Source organism: Camponotus vicinus, unplaced genomic scaffold, assembly GCF_025532165.1.
Source record: "Camponotus vicinus isolate PSW18456_S1 unplaced genomic scaffold, iyCamVici1.0 SCAF_13, whole genome shotgun sequence".
Lineage (NCBI taxonomy): Eukaryota > Metazoa > Arthropoda > Insecta > Hymenoptera > Formicidae > Camponotus > Camponotus vicinus.
In genome coordinates this window covers 4,411,182-4,429,062 of record NW_028141949.1, presented here as the reverse complement: position 1 = coordinate 4,429,062, position 17,881 = coordinate 4,411,182, and the positions used below count along the sequence as shown (strand labels likewise).

At 36.0% G+C, this 17,881-nt stretch overlaps 2 protein-coding genes across 8 annotated transcripts in view; one reads left to right on the top strand and one right to left on the bottom strand.

Moving 5' to 3' along the window:
* Positions 1-17,881, bottom strand: part of Mitf (transcription factor Mitf) — a 99,277-nt gene that overhangs the window by 33,445 nt on the left and 47,951 nt on the right. For all 7 annotated transcript variants that reach the window (XR_014436522.1, XM_083087625.1, XM_083087623.1 and 4 more), the window contains 2 exons: positions 14,888-15,095; positions 13,174-13,563 (listed from right to left, as the gene is read on the bottom strand). Coding sequence is in view for 6 of the 7 variants with exons in the window: in XM_083087625.1 (XP_082943751.1) it covers positions 13,174-13,563; positions 14,888-15,095 (598 nt within the window). In the remaining variant the exon portion in view is untranslated. The remainder of the gene's footprint in view (positions 1-13,173; positions 13,564-14,887; positions 15,096-17,881) is intronic.
* Positions 6,900-17,881, top strand: part of Ctsl4 (Cathepsin L4) — a 34,531-nt gene continuing 23,549 nt past the window's right edge. Inside the window, exon 1 of the mRNA XM_083087649.1 lies at positions 6,900-7,981. Within this exon, the coding sequence (XP_082943775.1) occupies positions 7,958-7,981 (24 nt within the window). The 5' untranslated portion in view covers positions 6,900-7,957. The remainder of the gene's footprint in view (positions 7,982-17,881) is intronic.

The following is a 17,881-nucleotide window of genomic DNA, read 5'->3' as shown; positions in this document are numbered from 1 at the left end:
ATCTTTATACAGGGTGTTTCTTAATAAGTGCGAAAAATTTTAAGAGATGCAAAAAATATTAATAAATAACCTTTGTACTAGTAGAAAATATCCATCTCATTTCATTTCTTTAACTTGTTCCAAATTTGAGAAAAAAAATAAAAACCTAATTTTTACTCCCATTTTTGGAGGAATGTAACTCCACAGGGAGGGATGTAGGAGTATATGTTTATATGAAAAACCTCTCTTAATTTTCGACAAAGAATCATCTCCTAAAATTTTTCGCACTTATTAAGAAACACCCTGTATATCGAATTTAAAAAAACATTCACACACATATGTGGTAATAAATATAAAATATTAAAAATGTTCATAGATCGAATCTATTGCAGGTAGCGAACAACCTGTTTAATTTTCTATCGTATGCAAGAGCGCGATAGAAAATTTTATTTTCCTATCTATACATATAAAAAGCACAATAAAATGCGTTTATGCAAAACGCGATCGCGTAATCTGGTTGACGCGCGATACAAGAGAATTCGAGTATCACGGGTCTCATTTCTTTCCAGGTCACGTTTTTATTGCCACCCTAAAGAGTTATTGTCGGAGGAGGGATACTCGGTTCGTAATGTACATCCACAAGCAACTCGCACCAAGTACCAAGTGATACCTCAAGGCGAGGCCTCATTCTTGAATGTCGCGTGTGCGCCGCGCACGCTGCAATGAGCGAAATTACGCATAATTTGACATTTGATACTGCCGGCTCGTCCGTGAAGCAGAAGCGAACTCGAATTGCAACGTCTTGTTCGTACGTTTACAACTGTATCGCGTAGCATCGTTGTAAATTGTCTCAAAAATGACATAAATATATCGCATGCGCGACGCAATTTTTTCTTCTCCTCGAATTTAAAATTTTACCTTAATTATAAATATCTACTCTTGTGGATAGCTCTTAATTTTCACGTTTTATTTTTAACATCTCTGCAATCAAACCTCAAATACAGATAACGTTTCAAAAAAAAAAAACCCAATTAGAGTTAAACGAAGTGCAATACATCTTATTATACATTCATAAGAATAAATTTTTAATGGCGGATAATTTTTTAATGTTTTAATCTTTTATATCTGCGCTCTCGACGGAATAATGATACTTTGTACCTATATATCTGGAAAAAATTATCATTGAGAATTATGCGAGATACGTACTTATCATCGCGTATACGCGAACGCACATCCGCAAGTACACAGAACGCTACCTTTTTATCTCGAAGCGTCAACCTAATTATCATGATTATCGCGCAGCGTTACATAACGAGGCTACATCGTCGACGCTTTATTTGAGGACACGTGTAACATCACGTCTTCTTCATGGAATGAACGTGTGTGTGCGCGCGACGTTTCTAATGTTATGTCAGTTCGGAGACCGTTTCGAGGATTTCGCGTGCGTTATATCATTATCCTGATCGCAGCGTATCGTTACGATGTTCATCGGATGCGGATTACGTGAACGCAATGGCCGACCAGCTCGTATCCGGTGTACCCGAAAGGGAACGCATCTTTTTTCTCTTTCTCTCTTTCTCACGCGCTTCCGATATCACGCGTTGGAATTTCCTCTCCATCAAATCGTCGGGATCCGACGACGATTCATTCTACGGCGATTCATGAATTCCCATCGCGAGACAGGCCGGATGTAGGTTATTAATCCGTAAGTGTGCGTGCGATTATTTTCGAGCGGAAATACACGAGAGAACTGTGTATTTTCATTGTTTCTGAATCGTTAAATATATAATAATTAATAAACATGATAAATTAAAACAATAATATCAAGGTTTATCTATAAAACTACGTGTGATTATCGACATTTTTATTATGAAAAAGCTTGTATCATTAAAGAATGATATGCGTATATATGTGTGTGTGTGTATGAATATGTATTATATATTTTTTTTAAATTGCTGGAAGCAAATCTTGTAGTCGTAATGACGTGTCAAACATTTTTGTATTTTACGACGTCTCAAATCTCGCAATGTTATTTTCTCTAAATTGACAATTTCAATCACTGTACTTACATGTCGAAACATAAATTGAAAAGAATGTTCGGCTGACAGATTATCAGTATTATATACGTGACAATTCGTATAGATAGGAGAAAGATATACGTGACGTCTCGTAGATTGGCGTGTCGAAACATGCCATTGATAAAACGATTAATCTACCAATCAACTACACCTGTCATTCGATCGAAATATAAACAGACCGCTGATAATTGTTTGTCAAGCGCAAACCTGAACTTCATCATATCTGAAGTTCGAATACTTGCAAAAATCGACTTGCATTAGTATTTAATTATTTTAAAAAATTAGTATAAATTATAACATTTCATGCAAAATTATTCACAACAAAATTTGTAGAAAAGGAAATTCTCAATATGTATTTTTCGCAAATTAAAACATATGTAAATTATTGCAACGTAATTTTTAAAATATAAATATGAATAAATTTTTAAAATATAATAATTATTAAATATTTTATTTATATGAATGAAATTTTTAAAATATAATTATGGAATAAAAAGCCAATTTAAGCTCATTTTTAAGTTATCGAATACATTTTTCAATTACATATACACACAACATTTGTCTCAAAGCAAAAGAAATACGTCAAACTATAACGTCATGTGTTCGCCTACTATTATTCTTGTCTATAATAGCTACTACAATATATTCGAGCTTTTATCTATAAATATAAATAAAATATTCAATTTATTTTACATGCAAAATAATGTAAAGATATACGATATTCTGTTGCTGTCAGACGTTAAAAATAAACACATAATTAATTAAAGTTGATTGAAAAAGCTGTAAAGCATTAATAATCTTTGTAACGAAAAGAGATATGTTTATCTGCGATACTGTATCTTATCATTGAATATGAGAAAACACGAAATCGAGATCACATTGAAAGAAAAATTCTCTCGACGTTGTCGCTCGAATAAAAATCTCGAAACGTGGAGAACGCAGTGTGATTATCGCGCATAGTTGAAACAACCTGTTAACTCTCCGCGTTGCTTGCACGATAATGATGGCATGCTCCAAGTGCATGCATCGTCGTCGAATGAAAACGAAAGTTACGACCCGATTAAGGCAAAATGTAGTTTTCAACGTGGCACTTAAACCGGTAATGTGCACGCCGGATTGATCGCTTTCAAACAGATAAAGAGAACAAATAACATACATCAGTTAAAATGAAAGTTAAAAATGAAAGTTAAATGATATTTATATTAGTACCATTCGCGTCTCCTGTCTTGAATATTACCTTGAAAGCTTCCTACCTCTAGATATTCAATATTCAACTCAACAGTCATTTTTATGATTTTTTATGAATTTTATGAATTTTTCAGCCTTGGCGTGATTATTAAAAAAAAATCAATGAGAAGAAAAAGATCGTCTAAAACAAATGTTTTCCGCAAGTGCTGCCGTACTTCGTTTTTGTTCGTCGATCGCGTAATCTAAAAATGAGATATTTATCTATATCGTCACGACCAAGGTTGGATGGCCGAAAATACAAGACCGATAGTTGATTATCTCCGAGATTAATATATTTGCGAAACGAGATAATTTCTAATTCACTTGACTCACCTTATATCTCCGCGTGATAATGTTAAACACCGGCATGATGCAGCGACGACACGTGCTGCTCGCAAAGCTGTCACTTCCTTTCAGTCGATTTCTTTCCGAGTATTATCGATACACCAGCTCCAGGGGATGTTGCTGGCGCACGATATTCGCCGGTCGATCTCCGATTCCGATCAATCGAGCGAGCACACCCAGGCAATCGCCCCGAAATAGTCCATCGCTGTTTTAATCGATTTAAATACTAAATTAAACTCCGATGCAGCGTGAATCGTCTCACACGAGGAAGAATCCCCCGAAGCATCGAATTTGAATATTCGATAGTTATGAAAGAGATTTCCGCACGATCACTCGATGCAAGAAAAAATATGGTAAACTAGAATTTCGGAAGATCTTTAAAAAGTATGGACGATCAATAAATAATGCTTCTATTGCGGTCAACACGCAATGTCATTTCGTTTCAGTGATAATCGCAAGTATCTTGAAAGACACTCATTTAATCCTACCATTATCAGCGATCAGATTACAATATCGTCGAAGTAGCTTGCAAGATATCCAATTTTTCAGAATTGTCAATTAATTTCTTTAATTCCTCTTCTACAATCGACGAGTTTGACACTGTTGTCACCCTTTAACGATGCTTCCATTGATTATATTTCTCCTTTTCGATGGACATACGTTCACTGTCAACAATCGAACATAAAAAATATTGAGAATACTGAGAAATTGCTCCGAAATATTGCTCCGTTTTTAATCCGTCATGCAACTTTTCTAGTCGCAAGCGACCACCTCCAAACGTGGCGTTCCAAGACGGTGCCTTCTTCTCTCTCTGCGATTGTCAGCACGTCACTACAACGCTCTCGAGACGCTTGCCTAATCAGCGCGCCGGCAATTAGATAACAAAACCGTATCGTTGTCGTATCTGCTTGAATTTCTCGTTTCTTCTCATTCCATGCGTTCCTCTCCGGGCGTGACGTCACTCGCATCGGACGGCGTCTCCTTTCGTTGCTCCAGGCGCCTGCCTCGTGCGAGGGACAATCGCAATTGGGTCGATCGATGGCACTTTCGTCGTCAGGATGGGCGACACGGCCGCGCCGACGACGACAGGGAGAAGTGCATTTTCCTCGATCGTTCGCCCGCTTTGCGCGTTTATCGATTCCCACTGCGTTTCACCTGCCAGCTCAAGAGCTCCGGCTCAAGGTCGCGGCCACCAGATAACACGCGCCTCTCGATCCACGACTCGTTCCTCCGAGAGCGATATACTCTCCTATGATACGGATAACCTAAATCTGAAGCGTCGTTCTTTTCTACCGTGACGTTTTAAAACGAGGAGATAAGTGAAGAATTCCAAGAGAATCGTAATCGGAGTTGAGTAACTACAGGAACATTTGAGATCATTGAGTGTTGTCTGTTTTTTTCCAATGAGCTTCGAGCATGATTCAAGTATATTTGGCAGTTGTAACGATTAATATATTTTATGGTATAAATAAAAGAAGAAAAATACACAACTTAATTATACCTCGATAATTCGATTATAAATTGTGCAAATTTTTTAATACGTCTCCCCGATTTTTATAGAGACTGTTCGAATTATAAAAATTTTGAAGCCGATAGATCCTTGTTCGTTTCGCGGAATCGTTTACGGAAAGTTTACAATGAGACATATGTATATATTCGGAATTGTCCGCTACCGGCTCCGGTTATACTTCGATGAGTTGGCAAGGACAAGATGCGAGGTCACGCGAGGAAAACTCTCGAGGAAATCCTTGCGTTGTGTTGGAAACGGCAAGAATCTCTATCGATTGAATCTATCGGTGCGGTTGTCCAACGTTCCCAAGGCTGTCACGTTTCGCGCTCTTACGATACGTGTCTTCGATGTGAATCGAATTTTTGTACCTGTCGATGTGCCTTGTGCAACTTCGCGATCGTATTGAAAACGAATAAATTTCCCGTGAAATTTTGTCACGACGCCTTGTAATGCTTTCACCTGTCCTTTTTAATCGACATTACAGGCTCCAAGAGCGAAGTCCGAAGTTTATATTCGTCGAATTTCCTCTGACGCGATCGATTTCACATCCTCCTCTGACAATTACGATCGCAGACTCGACGCTTTATTAGCGGTCCATTAACCAAGTTGGCGATAAAAAAGATCGACAGTTTATTACCTCCTAATTTCCGGGCGCGCAATCATAAAAGAGTCTGGAACGAAAGCACGGGATGTCCTTGACGACGCGACCTCACGGCGTTGGAATGTAATCGCTCGCGATAATTCGCGTTCCTCTCGCACAAAACACAGACACACAATCCAGGAGTCGAGTTAAATCCCCCGACGAAAAAGAGAGAGAGGGGTCGCGGGAAAAATGACGCACTCCGATCGGGCTGCAAAATTCCTCGCGAATCTTATCGTTGGCGAACGCCGGCTACCGGCGACGTGCGCGTCGTCGCCAAGCACGGCACCCTGCGCAACCCGTGCGTTCGTATCGATCAATCGATAGCGAGCGAGAGCGAGACGCGCGGGGCGAGAGCGCGCGCGCTTCGAAGGCCGCGTAAACTCGCTCGCTTCGCGACGCGTGTGAGTCACGACGTACATAGACGGAGCTAAATGGCCGACTGGTCAACAATCGCGCGAAACGCACACCTCTCACGGGGACAATAGGACGGCGGCGCGCACGATTGCGCGCCCACCAGGAGCAACAAACAACACACACCTCGCGACGCGACGACGAACTCGTGCTCTGAAAGAACCTCGAGCCAGCCCGCCCGGCAGCGCTTCGTTCGCGCGTCGAGCCCCTCGGCCGTTTCCGCCGTAGCTCGGCCGCGCTCGGTTTGCGCGCCACGCGCTCGCCGCTCACTCGACCGCCGACGGCCGTCGCAACAGGTTGCCGTCAGTCGCGTATCGCGAATCGAATCGATCGTTTTAGAAATTTTATTCGTGTCGTCGAAGTAAATTTCCACGGTGTTTTCCTTCTTTTATGCAAATAAAGCTTGTATACGAAAAAAAAGTGAACGGCGAACTTTGATTTTATCGATTTTATCGAAACGATAAAAATGATTTGTCGAAGACGCAAATTTTTTTCTATTTTTAGTTTTTTGCGACATTTGAGGAATTACTACGATTAACTACGTACTACTAATTACATTTAAATTTTCATTGACCTTTTTTTAGAATAATGTTTAAAATTAATGTTTAAAATTAAAAAAAGAAATAATGTTTAAAATTAAAAAAAAAATGTTTAAAATTAATGTTTAAAATTAAAAAAAAATGTTTAAAATAAAAAAAAATAATTGAATTGAAATTATTATTACTTAGATTTCAGAAATTATTCCTTAGATTTCAATTAATTTAATGAATAAAAACGCGATATGTGACATTTTGTAACTATAGATATATGATATATACATTAAATATTAAACAGACAACGATAATGATCTAACAAGCTTCATATCTCATGGTTACGTCAAAGTATTAATATATAATATGCTATCTTATACATTTAACGATACTTGTGAGAATTACTTAGAATCATGATTGTTCATGATTCGAGCCTAGAAATTCTTTACTTGTTATTGAAAACAAGGCGATGATGACGTTTGTATGACATAAGTTATTATATGAATAACAGCATAAGTAAATTTATATTCAACAAAATAATTATATATGTGTGCATGCAGTAGATTATTAATTTCTCTGCTGTCATTCTTCTCTTGAAAAATTTCCTAAGGGATTCAGCTGCGGATAATTGAAAGAAAGCGCGATAATAACGCGTTAACAGGTGCCAATAATTTTTACGGTCTTATATAACGCGTTATTACGATACTTATGTATGTTTATGTAATTACGTTCGAGATATTGCGCAAATCATATATGGTCACTAATTTTCAGGCAGAGATAAAAAAATACGTTCCAATTTTTGTCTACTCAAAGAATATAAAATCTACAAAGAGAAGCTAATAATCTACAAAATTCAGCACAGTTATACATAATTAAAGCGCAGACTTTTTTTAAACGTAAACGCAAATATATAAATGTCACTTATCGCGCAAGAATAAGATTTTATTCTGTAAACTGCAACATCTCGAAAACTTCTATTTGTTCTATACATATCGTAATGTCGTTATTCTTATCAAGATATGCTTTGTAAAATAAAGTATGTTAATAAGATGATAAAATGAGATAACAAAAGTGAAGCGGAGGTTTAAGAGTCAAATACCTACGAATAATCTGGAAAGTGGAGTTTGATAAGAGTATAGAGTGAAATGCAAATACTGATTATCGACGTCGAGAGGAAGATTATACGAATAGACAGTGATGTTCGTTCGTGTGTATTGTGTCACATGTAACACACATGTGCAACTCCTTTCTAAAGAAGGTATGACGACGACTCTATCTCTACCATATAAACATATGATCTCGAAAGAGCTTATTTGCTTATTTACATCGCGTATTTGCTTTCTATAATTTGGAAATATATCATTGATATCGTGTATGCTATTTACTGTATTATAGAAAAACTTATACGTTTATAACAAAATTATTATTAACATTATTATATATAATTTTATAACAAAAGCTATATAATAAATTTTCAATATATTCAATATATTCAATATATTCAATATTTATAAAATAAACAATGTTTATTATGTCACATTTCTCGTAATTTGCAAAGAACAATAAACTTTAAAGAAAATTGAAATAATGATCGCACATATTTCTCTCTTTCTTTCTCGTCCTCTCTTCCACATGTGAATTTCTATTTTATTGGATAAATATAAATCAGCAAGACGTTCACCAAAAAAATTCGAATGCAGATCTAGATTCTTTCTTTCACCTGGCATTACGTATTCCGAGCTCACGTTACAAATACGATACATTCGGTTTGGTTACAGAAGTAGATCTCATATTTGGTAAGCGCGATCTATCGAACTTGTTAAACTAGAGTCGCCCAAGCAATCGGCTGAAATACTGCAGAAGGTAGGAATAGCGGTAGGGAATATTTAGTTTGTCGGACGCGAGGAGAAACGAACGGGGAGGAAATATCCATTATATAACGGAGCCTAAATGTCCGCGTTGCTAATTTATGATTCTTCGTTTCGAGCCGCCTTCGTCGACGATGCGCTTGGCGCTATGGAAACCAGAATGTATTTCGATCGCAATGAAAGATTTATGCCGATCGATTCCACGTCCAGCAATGTGTATTTATATTTTATCTATAAATTGATAATAGCTTCGCTGTTTCGCGCGACGATCGGCCAAATAAATGGACGAAATGAAACATCGAGCGTTTCACTTGAAATAAATTTATATAATTTGATTCATTTAAAATTAAATTTTTATTTCTTTTTAAGAATCTAATCATCAGAGATCTTATTTATTTGAAAGAGAGAGAGAGAGAGGGGAAGGGAGAGAGAGAAAGGAACTTCGAAGTTATTTTCTTTAAAATCTGTACTCTAATTAATATAGATAGATGTTTTTTATTTTACCCTGCTCTTGTCTTCTTAAACTTGGTCTTTAAAAATAAAAATCCGTATATGTTAATATGAAACAAAACAAATTAATTAATTTAGCAATTTGCTGTAAATTCAGACAGTGAATCCTGTTGAATATATATCAAGAGGGAACTGTTATGTATAAATGCGAACGTACAAATGAGATTTCTGCATTGCAACAGGTGCAAATACCGGAGTCATATTAAGACCCTAAGCCATTCAAACTACGATGTATTAAGAGCTTAAAACTTGCATATATTGTGAACATCAGACCAATCGATTGCACCATAGTGCATCGATTGCCAAGACTTTACAATTCTAAGAAATTCTAAGCTTGAAGAAGCATTAAAAACTGGATAAGAAAACAAAAAAAAATTTCTATTTCCAGAAGCACCGTCAATTATATGTAAATATTGCAGAAATTGAAGCTATAAATAATATTCTCATTGTCATAAGAAATTTCAGATGTTTGTAAAACTTTAATTTTACAAAAATAACCTTGATAGAAATTAATAACGAGCACATACTCGATACACGAATCGTGTAACGAAGATTAATTGGATTCAAACGGTTACAAGATTGGCGACGCACGCATCAAGATCATCGTTCCTCACACGCGATAAAATCTCGAGGGAATATCCACTCGAATATGCTTGCAGAAATATACTTTCCCAAACAAGAGGCATCGTTAAAATTGTAGATGCGCGAAGATAACGCGATGGAGGGATGCTAAATGCGTCGTCTCTTTTACGATTGTTTTTATGACTGTTCAACAGAGACCAGAATTTCTTCATGTTCGCGGATGCGAGCCGAATATCAAAGCAGAAGAAATCGCTGCTCGGTGCTATCTGTCTTGGATGGCGCAATCGAATGAACCGAAAGTAAAAGCGACCGCACTTGCTCTCGATTTATACCGTATTTCCAACAAGATTTACGATGTGTACACTCCTTCCCTGATGGAAAGAGGATTATGCTTTATACGCAGCGTGTTTATCATAATAAAATCCGACAATTATAATACACTAAAATAACGTTAAATAAAGAAAAGGAAAAGTTATCTCCAATATTAAAGGCTGTGGACGCGAATGATAGCTCCTTTGAAAATACCTCATTAAAATAAAGCTGGTCGATTCTGCGGCGCTATGTACACAAGACCCGTCGAAAGTAATCGTGCGCCCGCCAAGCAGAATATTTCATTCCATCTTGTAGGGCTCTAGAGATATTGGATATCCTGGCAGTATCGACGACGTTGAACGTCCATAATAATCGAAGATATATGCCGACGGATGCATCGCGTAAATTGTTGCAGGCAGGTATCCGACTAAAAGCACTTTGTCCCTTGTCGACGAATGCCGCAAATATCTACTTTGTTTCGCGAAACGAGCGCGTCTAATCCATTATTCAAAATGGAGGCCCGGCCGCCACTGGATCAGCTGACGAATGGGACCGTAGCTGTTTGAAGAAGCGCAAATATTAACTCGCTGCTATTTTCTCGAGACTTCCATCATTGAATAGAATTATTTGCGATTTAAGTCTGTATGTGTTGAAATCTCTTGAAAGCGAGTCGGGAGAAGTAAAAGTCAACGAGAGGATTGAAATAATAATAATTATTAACAGAGATATATAGATCGAAAATGTTATTCATGTTTAGTAAATTATATGTATTATTGTCATATTATGTATTTTTAATTTAAGAAATATATATAATCAATAATAATATAATCTATAGAAGCAAGAAAATGTATCTATCCATATATAACTTCGTTATAAATTACTTTTCCTTCAAGAGCTGCGTTTTTAACGTGAATATCCTACATAAATAATCGCAACTTTATTCCATGTGTCTGTATTCTGAGAGAGAATGAGTTTTTTCCTTCTACAAATATAGCCTGAACTCGTTTCTCGATTTCCAAGAAGTTCGCGACGCGGAAGAGTTTAATCAACGTGGGGAAAAATTGCAAGTGTGAAATTCGCGCATGGATTAATGAGAAAAATACGTATAAACATTTGCCGAGAGTATTGCTCGAGACACCCGGTATACGCGAGCTCTTCTGCAGCCGGGTTCGACGGATCAAAGAATTAATTTAAAGGCGGCCGTTCGTGATATGTAGTCGCTTGTGTATGTCGTGTGCATATGTGTGCCACGTGTATGTGTATGTATGTGTGTTTGTACATACATCATCGTCACCAAAAACAATTTCGTCTTATTAAGAGCCCCGAGATCGTAAAGATGATGAGTTAACGAGCCACCAACTCGTTTCTCGTACGCATCATATACCGGGTATTATGTTCGTAACAAGTCTCATACGTATTATTACTTATAACTTGCGATACAAGAGGGTAAAAAAGATATTGCGAATATATATATTATCTTAACGTCAAAGGTTTTATAACTCTTTTTGATGAAAGCTGCGCAGATTAATCGTGACAAAAATTTCTACGTCAATAGCAAGTTGGAAAATGTGACGCAAAAGTCCTTCTCGGTGCGCGTTTGATGCATTAAAGTTTGCTGATTCTAAGTTTTCCGCGGAATATTACGTTGTATGTACAAGCAAAGGTTTAAAAGCAAAGGGCCGATTTTAGCGGTAAATTTTCTCCGTGTCCGTGATGGAGAGCATTTGATGTTTTGAGAGAGGAAGAGAGCGAAGTTTCATTTTTATTCGAATATTAATATTAATATATCTGATTTGTCGTTGACTTTGCTGTTTGAAATATAAAAAGTAAAATAAATAATTTCCAACTTTTAAATAAAATAAATAATTTTCAACTTTTTGACCTACTATTATTTAAAAGTGAACATTCTTTTACTAAAAATGATATGATGTTGAAAATATAAAATATAACAGGATTGAAAAAATAATAATTATATATTAATAATATATTAATATTAGACTTCTATAAATAGATTAAATCATATTAGAAAAAAGTTTCATACTTTAAATGGAAACGTTTTTAATAAATGCGCAGATGCTCGCGTTCTCATTCGTCATTTCGTCGCTAAAAATAGCTCGTTATATAAAAATAATATGTTGTGCACACCGTGGTATGTCACTGAAGGTTCGTAATCGGAGAGCTACGGTGCTAAATTCGTGGTGAGAATACGAACCGAAGCCTTCCAGGGACCTACTTTCCCAGTTTCCTCCTCGCGATGGTTTACGGATCTGCTTTGCGACGCAAATCAGATCGATTTGCAAACCTAGACGGCAATTAGCACCGCGTGCGTGCCGCGAATTCTACTTGGATGTTGCAGCGTCATGAAACGTGCTTTCGTATAGTGCTAAATGCATGCGCGGATCTCTTGCGTTTGCGGATTCTTTTAGGACGACTGTAAGAAAAGGAAAAAAATGCACCTCGTTCGACGATGAGGAATTTGATATCGCGGAAAATCGGCAATCGAATTAAAGAAAACCGCAACAAATTGTAGAGTCCCGCCGAGAAATTATTTTCATACGCATTTCGCGAGATTACGCAAGAATCGATGTTGAAAGCATCCGTGATTAATTATTGAACAAGCGAGAGAGAATAAATCCATCACGCTCGGCGATGCGGGATAACCGATGGATTACATAAGACCAGTTAGCGTCAATCGAAAACTCAATCGTACTTAGATTGGATAAAATGAACGGGAACGACTTAGAAAAATAGCTTTCCTCGCATCTCAATGCAACATGCACCATCACGATAGAAATACACTCGCGCATTTCTAAACTTTAAAAACCATTCTCACATGTCGCAACTACAGCGTAAGATAAATCAATTTTCCAATCGCAATTCAATTTTTTACTTGACTTGATCTCAAGTAATTTAATCTCAAGTGAATTAATGAATGAATGATCTCAAGTAAATCAATTTTTATCTTTTATCTAAATTCTTTAAAAAAATTCTTATTTATATAATTTAATTTAATTTATATAATTTATATATTTAATGTTTACATTATTATTTACACAATTAAATTTCTAAACGAGAAAAAGAATAAACTGAATATTTTCATGCTATCTGATTTGAGAAACACTGCGCTGTACCATGCAATCTGTGCACATAATACACACACACATACACGTGAACTTACCTCAGAGTTGCTGGTGGCGACGCTGGACAGACCCGGGGACATGGTACCGGTAGTGGCGGGGTCCGGGCTCACCGAGACCACCGTAGGGTTACCGGGGTGATGCGGCAGCAGCGCGGGGCCATGCGGGTACGAGGCGAGATGAGGATGCTGCGGCTTCGGGTGATGCAGCTGCGGGCCGGGCGGTGCACTTTGCACCACCATCGGGACGGGCGGTGGCCCGGAGTCGACCGGCGTCCTGCCGCCGCCCTCGCTATCGGCGCTGCCGCCGAGGACCGCATTGCCGCCGCCACCCTCGCCTCCGCGAAACGACTCGTGCAGGTACTGGCGCACCTGGTTCTTCTGCTTCTGCACCACGTGATAACGCGTCGGGTTCTCCAACAGTGTGCGCACCTACAGATTCCCGAAATTATTTAGTAAATGCGTCACATTGTAATTGTGTATGTGTTGTCGATATATTAAAAATAAAATTTAAGTAAGTGACGAAATTGTAAACACTCTGATTGACCTTGTTTTGTTTTCATTGGATTGATATTTTAATACGAAATAAAAGATCTAAAAAAAGAAAGAGTTTAAACTAATGTTTATTAATTCGCAATGTTACTTTAGATATACTATCACAAATGGAATGTGCGATATATCTTTAAATTACATATTTTGACAACATTAAAAATTTACGATCAAGAAGTACTGTTTTAACGTATATAAACAGAAAATAAAAAATTATAAGAATTTATCCCGAATTATTCTATTATAAGATTTATTATTCTAAAACATTTTTTTAGAATTATATCATATATAATTTTTATATTTAAAAAAAACAAAGTTCTTTAAAGATTGTTTTGCGTGAGAACATTATGTGATAAAGATATTATCGCAGCTATCGGACATTTGTGACCACAGTGACCATATTGCGCGTGGAGCTAATTGCAAGATAAACCGTGCGACTCTTACGTCTCTTCCCGTGTCCTCTCTCACCATCCGACATTATTCTGAAAGGTTTAACAATATAGACACGATGTATCGAATAGATCTATTAACGACGCTATAGAGAATTCGGCTCGCCTTACTACAATACAGCAAACTACAAGAACCTCGAAACTATATAGCATCGTTATCTTTACTCGTCCTCCTGTACATATATCTATATGCACAATGCTTTAAGCGACGGAAACGCAAACGACGGTAACCGGATGCTTGACCATCCCACTACTTGGATAACAAGATACTACCCATCGGGAAGACTATCGGCATTGGACTTGAAACTAGACTTTGGTACTTAATATGAAGCCTAGCACAAACTCTAGTTTTGATATAAAGCTTTACTTAACATTAAATATAAAAAAATATTAAAAAAGAAAGCAAGAAAAAACAAACAAAAGAAGGCCAAAATACATCCAATAAATATTATTAAAAAAACAATACATCATGTATAATTATATAATTAACGTAAAATATTTAATAGAATATAATATATATTATGTTATATATATTATATTATATATATTATATTATACGTATTGTATATATTATTGTATAATTTTAATTGTTTGCACATGAAGAAAGCAAATAGTCATGCAATAATATAATGCTAGCTGCAAATTTAATATGTTCAATATTATCTTGTACAAGGCAATCTCATAATACCGTTTGATTTGATTCTCGTGGGCGAGCAATTTAGCATCGATCCTATAAATCGAGCAATAGCAGCACATACTTGTAATACTTGCGGTGGTACATCCACGCCGATGGTGGGCAAAGATGTAGGCGGCACCGGTCTAGGCGGTGCGGCAGCTGGTCTCTGCTGCTGCAAGCTCTGCCGAAATTCCGCTTGTCGTCTCTCCTGCTCTTGCAGCTGTTCCCGCATCAATTGTAGCTTCAATTGCGTGCGCGATGTCGGCGTAGCTGTTTTGAACGTCGGCGGACTGAAAAAAGCCGACAATATTTTTTACACGTTAGACTTTATCTCAAAAATTCTATAGCGGATGTACTTTTGTTATTTATATTTACACTAATTCGCACACAAAAACTAAATTAAGTAAAGATCGTTTGTATCCTCGAAGAAATGATGATTGGATTTTCGTCTCTTAAATTCGGCATTTTCTTTCCAAAGCATTGAGCTTAACTTGTTAATTTAGTTTAATTATTTCTAATTTAAGAATTAAATTAAAGTACGAGCTATTACACACACATATATATAATAGCAAAAATATATTTACAGAAATTTCACAATAAAAAAACTCCTTATACATTCAAAATATATAAAATATGTAACTCTTTTTTATTCAATTTTGATTTATCAATTACCAACACAAGTAAGAATTTAATTAATATATAATATTTTTTAAATATATTTTTTAATAATGTTTGACAAATAAATTTCTCCTTAAAAATAAATTTCTTAATAAAAATTCTTATTGCTATTATTGTTGTAAGTCATTTGTCAAAGAAAATGACATGAAGCTGCATCAAGTCGCTCGGATTGAGGCTCGATCAATTATAACGCCGCGTTTGTTGTCGATAAATGCGGGAATATTTAGCATTGCCAGTTAAGCGAATATGTCGAGTCCTAAGTCCGAGGCAAAGCCAATTAATCTCGCAGCGCACATATTATTGAACCGAACTGTCTGTCCGCAACGAGAAGGCGAGAAGAAACTCCGTAAAGTCAGTCGCCACGATTCGCGGCGACCGAGTAGATAAGTCATTAACGGACAGATGCAATAAACGAATAATAGACACATCGTTTATTTTTTGTGATACGTCGCATTATGACGAGTCTGTTGACTCGTTAAAAAAATATATTATATCAATTAAATTGCAAATTTTTTTGCAATTTAAATTAAACACGCTTTTAAAGAGACTATTCAAATGACTAATTATTAAAATTATTGATTAAAATAAAACTTGACTATTGATGAAAATTTCTCATTAACATAATGGATTGCAATATTAATTCAGCAATCATAAAGTATAAGAATGAATAAAACAAAAGATAGATCTAGCACATCAATAAACATTCCATTGCGCAAAATGATAATGCTTCGAAGTTTGTTCAAACGAAATAACTAAACAGAGACTCTCTTTATGGATTTCTCAGCTGTCCTACCAAATGATATTGAAAAATTAATGGTGCCATGATTTGGACGTAAATTCGAGTGATAATATTATCGAGTTTTGGCAGCGTTCGACGAGATTCGCGCGATAAAGCGCGCGAAATCTCCCGAATTCGCATATAACGAAATGATCATATAATTCAAGGCATATAATTTATTGCATTGTCGGAAGCCAATAAAATAAGTAAAGTTTTCTTTAAGCTTTGAAGGAAATCCGAACAAAATTTCACGAACATGTTGAATCGTGCGATCGCTTTTATTTCAACATTGATGATTAATATGATAGAAATAACTAATAATTTTTCACTCTCACGCTATTAACATTAGACGTAAATATATGTCATAGAGATGTCCATTTTGCTGCCGACTGAAGGACATTCCCAATTCGGGAACAAAGCCAAGATCTGGCCATAAGAAAGCCAAAATAGAGAGATTGCGCAATCTGGATCGAGCGTTACTTCCCGAGCATCTTTCGAGATGCTCGAGATGATCTTCCTTCTTCGATATTTCGCCTTTTCACATCGTGCATCCACTTTATCTACTATAACGAGAAGTATTGTGTTCTTCAATCTCTATTAATTTTAATCTATCAATATATTTTTATTAATCTTTATCGCAGTTATAATATTTAACTATCTCCACATTTTTATTTATTTTATTTATTATTAAAATATTATCAGAAAAGATACTTGCACGTATTTGCTGAATATGAATCGCGAGATGTCTAGAAATCGATCTAATTAAAAAATTCATGTGACATTGCAATCGTCTCCTACATTTATTACTCGTTGAGTTGATTTGCATTCATAGAAATCTTTTACATTAAATATGAGGAATTTAACAAACTCTCTCGTTATGTTGTCTCGGGATAAGAAATAAAATAAGAAACGCATCGATAGTGAAACTTAAGACATAACTGTTTAAGAAAACTAAATGATCAAACTTTTGAATTCAAGATTCAATCTTGTTGAGGAACAGAAGCGATGTCACATCCACAAAGAAGGACGCTGATTATTCGTTCAAGTCTTAAACTCAAAAGCCATCGTCTTTGTACGATTACGAAATTAAAAATTCTTCCGTTTCCAGCCGAGCGGCCGTAATAAAGCTGTTACAACTTTTATAATAGTAGTACCGGCTGGTTCGTGAAAGGCGATTTAATCAGAACACCGGCTTTCCTGGAGACCATTAAAACGTCTTACGAATTTTTCTATCGTCTAAAAGAAACAGATTTGCCTCTCCTTTTCTTAGCACTTTTGTTTTTAAAAGCTTTAACTTTTTTCCCAAGATATTTAGTAAATTTTCCTAATATTAAAAATTTTAAATTATCATTAAAATATTACATCATATGACACAATATTTAAAAACAAGATGTAAACTTTATTTTTAGTCCTATTATAGACAGGTATCTATTAATAAAATATTAAAGGTATTTAATTATCGTGACGTTACTTTTATAAAACGTATATTACAATTGCTATTAAAATTAAACCCTTAATAATTTAATAATTAAATCCTTAATAATGATTTTCGATATATTAAATAAGAATCTCTCGATATACTTAATAAATTTGAAGAATTAATATCGCCAAAAGAATGGC